General features: G+C 39.0%; 1 protein-coding gene across 4 annotated transcripts; it reads left to right on the top strand.

Moving 5' to 3' along the window:
* The first annotated feature begins 2017 nt into the window (after positions 1-2017).
* On the top strand, positions 2018-9935 carry LOC111245196 (uncharacterized). 4 transcript variants are annotated; one of them, XM_022793198.2, is made up of 7 exons: positions 2018-2417; positions 2981-3401; positions 3916-4020; positions 4788-4863; positions 5082-5450; positions 5704-5786; positions 6247-9935. In XM_022793198.2, the coding sequence occupies exons 2-7, from the start codon at positions 3367-3369 to the stop codon at positions 9689-9691; spliced, it is 4113 nt and encodes a 1370-aa protein (XP_022648933.1). In that variant the 5' UTR covers positions 2018-2417; positions 2981-3366; the 3' UTR covers positions 9692-9935. The 4 variants fall into 4 exon arrangements, with proteins under 4 accessions (XP_022648933.1, XP_022648932.1, XP_086835656.1 ...); XM_022793197.2 differs by having other exon boundaries at positions 4785-4863; XM_086979530.1 differs by lacking the exon at positions 2981-3401 and having other exon boundaries at positions 2019-2417.
* The last annotated feature ends 1269 nt before the right edge of the window (positions 9936-11204 follow it).

The following is an 11204-nucleotide window of genomic DNA, read 5'->3' as shown; positions in this document are numbered from 1 at the left end:
TGCTCATAAAAAAGAAAAAGTATATTTACTGTCAACCCTAGTTCACCAGTCAAGGTTTCCAGCCGAAATAGTCAAGTATCCAAAGCTGAGCCCCCGCGAACAAAATTTTAATAAAGGGAAGTACGTTTGAAAGCTTCTGATACAACAACAACTATTCGTAACGGCCAACTGAATTACAGTAGATAACACAAAACAGGGTGATTGATGACATTGTATTGAGAACAATAAGTTCTTGTCTTAATGAAGTTTTTATTACTATTTATTAAAAAAAATTAAAAATTAAGTTTTAATGGTTTTTGATGTGATCGAAAGTGAGCTTCTTATCTTCTGTTCATTTTAGACAAATAAGAATGAACCTGCAAAGTAGGTTGAATTTTTTTGAACAAACAACGAGATCATTCTATTTTTGCAACTCTCATTGAAATTAAAGTGTTATGTCCTTAGTGAAATATTTATGTGTGTTCGTGGATGGTGGCACCAAGGTTCTGTTCCAAATTTGACAATGACAATGTGTATTTCTAATTAGATTACTCGTCTAGATTCAACCAGATTTAATACCTGTGAACGATGCTTACACTAATCGTATGGTAATAGCTAATATGGCGCACCCGTGAATCATAAAAACATGAAAAGCCCAGCTGTCAATAATAGCGTCATGTGGTTTATTTTTATTATGATGTGTCATGCGCTTCACCCTCGAAACTTAGTAAGAAGCGTAATTAAGTAAGACATTTAGTAAAAACATGTATACAGGGTACGGCACGTAAATTAAGATAAACTTAGGCCGGCAGTTTGTTGTAGCAGAAAAAAGCCCGCTCTTCTTCTGAAGGTAAAAAGCTATACATCATTTTTAAGATTGGAGTGTTAATGAAATATTGTCGCACTGGACGAATCTCCGAAATCATTTTTCAGATTGAAATTGATATAATTGTTTGCCAGTTCTTATGAGGTTTTTTAAAACTTCGAGAAAGGTTTTATGAGTTAAACCGGAAAACCCTCAGTAGATCCTAATTTTAAGTTTATTAAAATGGGTTATTTGGATTACTGGAGATTAACGATCATTCTGGCGAATTGTCATATGAGTCGTCCAAATAAGTTCCAACAATTTAGTACGTTTTCAAGCTTTTCGGTACTTTTAAGTTTCTGCATTTTTGGGAATTTTTGAAGCCTATTAATATAAAATTTAATTCCGTTGAGGTTTTTTTATGCACAGATTATCTAAGCGACATTTGATGAGTTTACATTTACCAATATTGCTCAACACGATGAATTGTGATTTTATTGAACAAATATAATTGCTAGGAACGGCACATCTAGCGCGTGCAAATTTGTTTTTCAACGTCTATTTCTAAGTAAAACAAAAAAAGTCCTTTTTTAGGTGCCGTAGCTTGTATTATAAATAAGTATATATCTATATATATATATATATATATATATATATATACACGGTACAATTTAATTGTACAAAAAAAACAATACAATTAAAACTTTTGTTATCTAGTGTTAATCTGTACGAGTTTTTAGTCTTAAGCGTTTCTTTTAAAAAGTAATTAATTCGTAGTGAGGAAAAACAAAATTGTGGTCATTCAGTTCTCTCTAATCCGAGAAAATCATTTTACACGGTTTTCCTCGGTATTATCTGCAGAAGTTCTGCAAATTAATAGTAAGAACCAGTAACACGATTCCCGCTCTTTCCACATGGTATCTGCCTTCCCATTCAAACAGCGTTAAAATCGATTATTATTATTATTATTATTATTAACATTTGACAATAAATTGAGACTGAAGTTGCAAAAACATCGAACGAATACAGTTTATACTACTGTTTAATACTGGTCGCCATATGGATTAGAATACCTTCATTTCATACGTTGTAAGCCATAATATGTCATCAGTATAGGGAGATAGGTTGAGGAAAAGTGTTATAAATGCATTGTTGTTATTCTTATGTCAGCCTGATATATAAATCTGTATGTCTGTGTGACTGTTTTATTGTCAGTTTTGTAAACAACGAAGATATAGCTTGGCTCCATAAGTTAAGAGTGGTAAACGTGACCGAAGAACATTTTATACAGCGACAGCCCCCAGAGGAAGTTTTGCCTCTAATTGATATCCGCCATCTGCGTGGAATATACCGATAGATCGTTCCATAGAGATAAAAGCATTGGTAGCACCAGCTTTGTCATATTAACCAAGTGTCTTGCTTTGAACGTGCGTCCATTGTCCAAACATCACGTCACGTTCAGCGATCGTCAGCGACAGCGGCATTTCATACGAGATTGCCAATCTTGTCGTTATTCTCGAATCGCCCGCATTGTCGGGTGCGTTCTCTAGTCGAAGACTCGGTCGATAGTAAAGAAGTGGTTTTTCCAAATAATCTTTGAGGAAATGGGGAAACCAGCAAAGCCTAAGGCCAAGTAGGTCTAATGTTTCACTTAATAATAATATTTCGTTAAAAACAACTTTTGACAATAGTAATGCTTTTTGATTACGACTAGGGTGCTTACTAATATGCCATCAAATGTATAAGTAGGCAAACGATTTATTATCATTATTAACATCTTCATTCCTTAATGAAACGCTAATGGTAAATTTAACACGCTAAATTTAGTATAAACTTACTGATATAAACAACCTTTTATGCTAAGCTTCGTTTGTGTCATTTTTACCGACCTGAATCTTCGTGACCGTCGTCGGCTGTTTAGGCAGACCGTGCTGTGTATATTACCTGATCCCGTAGACCACTAGGTCAACGTAGTGTAATAAATGTAGTTGTTTTCACCCTGATACGTTAACAGTTTACCATTGTTAGAGTACAGGCTATCATAGGCATTCGATTGTTAAGAACTTCATGGCTATTTTTGCTTGTAATTTGTGATGTTTTGTTTACTGATATTCAAGCGTTACATGTCGAAGAAAAACATACTGTACTGTTATCGTTGTTTTGTTTCAAATATAAAAGTAAAATCTTTACTTTTAGTTCGGACTTGGAAAATTGGGTGTGTCGACTGACAAAGGAACAACATTTTCGGCTTTTTTACTGAATCACACCGGAGATAAGACGTCGCTGAGACAACTCCGAATAGGAGCGGCGGCGTGTGTAACAAGGACTTCATCGTTGAGAGCATTGAAAATGGCTGAAGAACGCACTACACGAAAATTGTTCTGAGCATCTTTTATAAAGGCTTATTGTTAGATGAGTCTATGTAACTTAGCTACAGTCTGAATGCAGTTTGTGGGTTTTTTTTCCAAAACTGTTCAACGGTACTACTCAGTTGGCATCGTTTATTCACTGCGTTTTTGATTCGCGTATTGATTTTTCGGAGCCGGGACTCGTTTCCATGACTTGCACAGTCGTCTGAGCAGATGAAGGGCTTTGTGGAAATGTGTGACACTAGGGCGTAAGCAAACGAAAATTCAAAATGACACAAGAATTGAGTAAGATTGTTTTTACATACTTAGGAAATAGTAGACTAAGTAGACTATGAACTAGACTAATATTAAGTCGCTCCCTGAGGCTCTTGAGCGTAAAACAAAATTTTTGCAAAAAATCTAGTTAAAGTTAACATAATACTTCTTGTGTGAAGCAGTGCGGAAGAATATCATCAGATCTGTGGCTGCAATGTTAAGTTTAGCATGAATAGCAAAGTACTTAGGGTAGTTCTTCAGTACTACGTAATATCAGTAAAGTTAGTTTGTTTTCAGTTATATGCGGTATGTTGCTATTTATACTTGACTACTGTATGAAGCCAAAAAAATTATATATAATTTTTTTGGCTTCATACAATAGTCAAATATATATATATGTATATATATATATATATATATATATATATATATATATATATATAATCTGCTGGAAACAATGTAAACAAATCTTCTAAATTAATGCACGTATAAATTCAATGGTTTCAGGACCGCTCAGGTCGACGTGCCTTCGACGAACAAGATTGGAAAAATTTACAAGAATACTGTAAGAAAAGTAAAGAAGACGCAACTTAACAAAGGCAAGCAAAATGCGTACGTATTATAGCACTTTTTGAAAAAGGTTTACTAATTATTATTGTTGCATTTTTTCTCCGCGTACAAGGATTCTATTCATTTTCAGCGGGGCAGCCTTGGCCTGAGGGCATTGAGACTCGTTACGGACACGTCTAGCAAATGCGTAAGGCCACCACAAAACGCAGTGAATAACAAATACCATTACCTAGGCAACGTTAGTGGTATGCAAAAACGGTTTATAAATAAAACGATATTTAAATATATTTTTTTTTCAAGCTATAAATGACGTCTGCCTTTGGAGATTCTACATTCATGTATATTAGCATGTAACGTGGCCAAAGCTGTCATTTTTGGTTTGTTATGAAACCATACCAACTTGGTGTGCGGTTGTCGATGACATTTGCTGAATTTCTGTCGGATTTTTGCGGCTATTCGTTCGATATGACGCTTGCTTGAATTTCTGACGTTAGGACAAATTAATTTCGATTTGCAATCACTTTTTATTTATTGTTTACCAGACATTAGGGGCAAGCGGTTTCGTTCGCGTATTTGGCTAGACATAATTAATTACCTCTCATTTAAACTGACAGCTGAAAATACCGAGTTACTTTCCGATACGCAGGTAGTAGAGGTGACCTGTACGAACGAATAGACTAAACGAGAAAAACGCAGAGAACCCTCATTGTTGCTGTGGACCTCCATTGTAGCGATAAGCGTCTGGCAGCCTCGCATCGTTCTGTGTTACTAATTCTTAGCTATGCGTGTGGTTGTTTTGTTCTTAGCAGCAAAACATCAGCGACGAACGTCATTGGTCATGTGAGTGGATTCACTGTTACAAGAATAAGTCCACGTGCTAAGAAGGTGTGTTTATTGTTTGTGAAACGGAGCCAATTACTTGCCGAACTACCCTTCTTGAGCAATTCTACACTCTGTGTGCCCTTACTCCATCAGTTAAGGTCCTGCTTTGATGCAAACTCGTGAATGTCGATTCATAAATGTCTAAGAACTCTTCATTATATTAGTAGATGTTGATATAGTGTCAGTAAATTGTCGATTGTGTGCGCACCATTTTTCAATAGACACTAGAAACAGCGGGAGGCGATGCCCAGTTGTCCCGAGAACCTTGCACATCTACTAAACACGTGACATTTGCTGAGTCTCCGAATATTCGCGAAAATAAAGCTGACACTGTGAAGGCTGTGGGAAAGGTTACAGCGGCAGCTTCCCAAAGTACAATATCACGACTTGCGGCTCGAACGTTTTCTGCTCGCGGTTCACCCTCAATCGAATCTCCTATCAATGAAGCCGATGCTCACCTCCCTAAAAAACGAAAAAAGGCCACCAGTGTACATATTGAGGACGCTGACGTACGAAAGTCGACAACTGCAATCAGGCGGATTTCTGTTGATTCAACCCCTAGAAGAATTTTTGAGACTCCTAAGCTACAAGTGAGTTTCTAATTAGCCTCGTTAGTTCTGAAAGATTAAATAGAAAAAAAAATCAAGATCAATCTATTTGCGAGTTTCGGATAGGATAACCAATCCTATAATATCCAAAAGTATAAAAAATGCCATATTGTCGAGCAAACCATTTTGAATTACCGTGAGACACTCCCGTCGTGGGGCCTGTAAATTTCGTTAATCAGCCTAATTTGAATTCGTACATGATCAAACATACGCTCTTCACCTTACTTGATTACAGAACTCTCTCGAAAAGTCGGACTCTCACAGCGATAGCGCCAATGTTTCCAATTATCGGCGTAGGGTATACGCGAAGGGCACTCCGTAAGTTTTTTTTTGCGACAGACCTTAGCACTGCTGTTTTTGCATCGCCTAAATGACCTTCTAGGCTAGGAACCTCAATTCGAGCAGGGTATAAAGACAGAGAAGAGAACAAATTTGACTATATTCGTCCCTTTTTCTATTTCTATATATATATATATATATATATATATTATATTTCTATATAAGTAGAATTTCCTTTTCTATTTATGAAGCATTCAAAAAAGAAAGATGTCGTTTTCCTATTTACGACATCCAAATACTCTGGACTAGATGCATTCTAGGGCCTTTACAGAATCAGACGGAATTTAGGTTAATTTTCAATTGTCGAGTGAGCTATGTTGTGCAATGTTGGGCGCATACGAGCTATTCAAAATTGCTGAACTGACTATAGTACCGCGTTTGATTCGTCCGCTAATCCAGTACTAACATTTAAATTTACTTGGTGGATTCTGTACTGCAGTTGCGGCAATCTACTATGCATTGATCCTTTAGACGATGAAGATGACCAACTTAATGGTTTTGCTGTAGAGAATGCAATGGAGAATCCCGAAGTTGTAGTGGGTAAGATGTCGTTAGAGAAAAAGTTCTATGAAGATCCTTTGGAGGCTTGTGCAACAAGCAGCGAAACATTGTGCCCATCTGGGTTATCCCGTTCGGCTACATCACTGCGTCGTACACTCAGTCCTTCCAGTGGCAGCAGCTTTCGGAAAATTGATTCAGAGAAGCGATACAGCTTACCAGTTGCAGCAGATGAAATAGAAATGCCCAATGCCTTTTCGAAAATCAAGCCCACATTGTGGACCAAACAGGATTTATCGGCTAATACCCGTATTGTGCGACCTAACTTCCAGCAAGACGAACAAAGGATCGCTTTGGAAATGGTATCGACTAATTCGGCTACTCCTTTTGCAGAGGCGATATGTGCTCCGGCGAAGTATGATCTCGTCGGTAATGGCGATTATGCACCAACTTCAATGATGGAAGCAGACAAAGCGGATACCTCTCCCGTGACCCGATGGTCGAGTGAAGCCGATTCAAAGTGGGCTGCGCTTACAGCAATAGAGCCTCATATCGATATTTCCAGTGACACAAAAGTGATGCAAGAATGTCCAGAGCGTGTCTCCAAGAATTACAAGCTGAATAATTGCTATCAAGGACGTCAGCCAAAACAAAACTTTCCCGAGAACTCTCCATCCAGTGAAATCGAAAATAACAAACATAGTGATTCTCCATTGGGATCTCACTCCGCTGTGAAGATACCTAAAAAGCACGAACGGCGACCAAGCTTTATTGTTCCTCCAGCCGATCAGCAGCTCAGAAGCGGCGCCAATGGACCAGAAGTTGGTAGCATTGATCACTTGGATATAATGGCTGCCGGAACCATAAAAGCAGAGAGCTACTGCGACGCTACAGAAGAAGTTGAACTTGAGGACCGTTCTCGAACACTTAACGATATATCAACAGATGGCGATGTATATGACGATCATGGGGAAAGGACATTAAATGAAAGCCTCGCTAACTTGCCGCCAGATGAAGACGAGAAGCAACCGCGTCTTTCAGATAACCCGAGCGACCCGACGTCTGAGATAGATCTCAAACTCGAAGAACCGACTGAAGAAGATCATGCAACTTTACAGCCAGTCGGGCAGCAAGTAGGTCTAGCTGTCGAGCGTTCACCTGGTAAAAACGCGGGAGCAATGGCGGAAGGCACTAGAAACGACGAGGATTTAATGAGTCCGGGTTCGCCGGCAAACTTTTTGGCTGCACGACCAGAAAGTGATATCGTGGAATCAACTCCAGATCATATTGCCAACATATTAACGAATAATTCTGATGTATTCTCGAGAGTCAGGATGGATCTAAGTGATGACGAGGTGCGAAAAACTACGCATAGCATTGTCGACCAAGTAGTAAAATTAGACGAATACGAACATAGTCATTCTGTAAGCATGGAACCAAAAGTGATACATCAAGCGAGGCATACTACCTTGAGCGAGATCATGCAGGTTGCAGATTCTAAACCATCTGTCAGCTCCGAAGCAGCTTGTATGACTTCGGAATTCTCACATTCTTCTAAAATGGTTGACGTCTTCAAGCAGCGGAGGTCACAAATCATACTCGATGAGGAAGAGCCTATGGAAACATCGGTCCTTCTCACTCCGGTTGTCTCTGGCAATAATATGCGTGTAGAGCAAGATAGTCCTTTGAGTAGGACTAACACGGGCATTTTGAAAGTTCCAGGTGCAAGTAGCCAGGCTGATATTTCGAGCGCATCGCAAATATCTAATCCACTTACCGTAAAAGCCTTGATACATGTGATCGAGGCTTCAGAGAATCAAGAAAAGTCAAAAAAAGACGCGTCGAGTTTCGTGATTGCATGCGACTATTCTAGTACAGAGAACAAAAGTACTAAAAAGTTAAGTACGAAAGCGTCGTATGGTACAAAACCAAATGAAGATATAGAAGAGACCTTTCCTACAGAATCTTCAGCTTCGAAGTCTTGTGAGTCTGAAGAGCCAATAGAAGAAGTTCAGCCTGCCAAAAACATTGACCTGGAGTCTATTTTGAATTCCCCTGACAGCATTGTAAGTTCCGAAGCCACGTCTGATTCTGGGCCTTTGAACAAAAACGAGGTTCAGGTAGCTTTAACAAAATCCAAGGCAACCCTTGATAATGAAGACGATGAGGATTCTGAAAGTGACTCTTCTTCCGATCAGCTGTCTAAAGTCTTAAATGTCACTGAAAAACACAGTAAGACAAGGACAGAGAAGGCAGGTTCAATGGTCACTGAACTTAGTACTCAAGATGAAAACACTGAGCAGGATGTGTTGATATCACCGCTTGATAGTTTAAACCGTAGTGAAAATCCTCGCAAGGATGATACGTCCATCGGAGCATTCGGTTTGAACGAGGGTACTGCAGAATCAACGGTCGAGTCCGAGATTGTCGGTACAAGCATCAAAGGCAAGGTAGATACAGAGAAGCCTATATGCGATTCTCCGCAAGATTCGTCGGCTGTAACAAACGAGGTTGAGCCAGGATCTGGTTCTGAAAAGTTGCATAAAATTGCAGAGGAGCTTCGAAGTGAAACCGCTACGAAAGCTTTGCCCCATCAGGAAACTGTGCGAAACGAGTTGATTGAAGAACATTCTGCAAGGGCATACGTAAATGCAGATCCGCCGAAGCAGTCTGTCATAAAAAAAGCCCTTCGTGAAGATTCTGTTGCAGTGGATAGTGCTCCTCGACTAGTGGATGAGAAAGGCAGTTTGCGCAAGATGAGAGCGCAAGTTTTAGAAAATGATGAAACCTCTCCAGAGAAAAAGAATGTTAATCCATTAAAAGACGAAGAAACAGCCGTTACTGGAGTCGTAGCGGACGAGACACCCGCTAACGTCGACACAGAAGTGGAGACTACTTATCTCACTCCTCGGCAGCCGTCAAGAGTGACGAGATCTACACGAAGTAAAGCCAGAACTCCAGCGCTAGCGAAGACCCCAAGCACTTCGACTGCTTCTGAACGATCTTATCAGGTGTCTCAAACAGACGCCGAGCCGCCAGGTTCTCTCGAACAAATGACACCATCCACTACGAAGCTCACTTCGAAAGCGAAGGCAACACCGTCCTCTACTCGAAATAGCAAAGTAAATGATGATAACGCGGTCGTAAGGGAACCATCAAACAAAATTAAAGAACCCACTCGAGCAGCTCGCGCATCGAGAATACCGGCCCGTTCGGGTGCCGCGTTAGCTGTAAATACAGTGGAGACGGCGGACGGGCCAATGACACCTCGGAGAAGTGCACGCCACGCAAAAGCAGCAGCATTGCTTCCAACAGCGGAGGGTAACGGGGCCCGCAAAAACACCTCCAAGAGAGAATCCCATAACGTGACAAGGTCAAAGAAATGACAGTTTTTCCCCTGTAGATATATACGTACACACATATGTATAGAATAATTTACACATAATGAAAATTTTGTATTAACCGTGATAAGGGCATGAGATTATTTTAGCTAGAGCTGAACTAATTAAGTGTATGAGGACGCAAGAAATTATTCGTCTTTGCAAACTCAATTTGGCACCATTTTCACAATGCCATTTACTATCGGTTGTAAAACGGAGATACGTGAATAAATAGCCATGAAGCAAAACATTCGTTGTATAAATCTTTCAGCCGCTATATAACAAAAAATTTGACTCTTGAGACTCAGAATTAATGTTTCTTAATATATATATATATACGTATAGCTTCGAGTTTGTGGGTGGGTGGGTGAGCGTGTCGAGTGTGACATCGTCATGAGCGAATTAAAATTGACTGCACATATCTTGGTCGGAGGTGAACCGCAGCTATGCGTGGTACTATGTGTGGTGTCTTCAATGAAAGTTCAAATACCCGTTAAGCTCCGTGGACGGTAGTGATACAGTAAGTGCTTTCCGAAGATCCAAGCTCATGTGTTTAATCCACTTCGCAAACCAGTTATGTTATAAAATGAAGAATAAGCAACATTGCTTAGTGTATAAATATATACGTACATGTGTATATTTATATACGAACTTCTCTATTATGGCTCGTATGCGGTGAACGATGGTTGCCAACAAGGTTTTGTTGTCAGTTTTGCACTATTTCAAATCGTCAATATGGCGCAGTCGTAGATGCGTCCTGCGAACATTATGTTCTAGTTATGATTAATGATATTGGGGAATTGAAATTAATGTAAGAGTATAATTACCTACATTTAAAAATAGTCACAGTACAGTCTAAGAGCTCTAAAGAGTAGTTCGCACTTTTGCTGTTCTGGAAGCATTCTACATGCTTTAAAATATCTCGATTTCACGAAAAACGTGGATAAGGATACCTAGTGACATTGTAGTATAAAAATAATATGATATATAATTGGAGATTTGTGTGGAATACCGTATCGTATGTTTGCAGTGATTATTATTGTAAATATAGCCCATTTCATTGATGGTTGTTATATTTTATGATCTCAAAACAATAGAGAGAAGATGCTTTCTGTAAAAATGTCTACCCTCTGCTGTAATAAATACGCGAACAATCCATATTCACTTATAGGTTACTACGGTTTTTAAGTTCTTTCAATTTACTTATTTAGTTCTTGAGAAGAAATAAAGAAGTTGACGTGTTTTATTCAAAGACAAAAGCCTCCTCTGTACGGTAAAAAATGACATGTGAGAACTGCTAATTCACTCATACGTTACTACCAATTTATTCAATATAATTAAGTGTGTTAGGATTATGTGGCCTTCTCCTAGATCATGATGTGACTGTTTACGATTCGGGCGTACCGGCTTCCACATTTAAGGATGAGAAAAATTTTAAAAATTTAATTGTAAGCTGTAACACAGTGGTCAAGTCTTATTGTTGATGAAACAATGATAATAAGCATTGTTATACAAGAAA

This window comes from Varroa destructor, unplaced genomic scaffold (genome assembly GCF_002443255.2).
Source record: "Varroa destructor unplaced genomic scaffold, Vdes_3.0 BEIS01000002.1, whole genome shotgun sequence".
NCBI lineage: Eukaryota > Metazoa > Arthropoda > Arachnida > Mesostigmata > Varroidae > Varroa > Varroa destructor.
The sequence above is the reverse complement of the archived record's forward strand: the minus strand, read 5'-3'. Positions and strand labels throughout refer to the sequence as shown.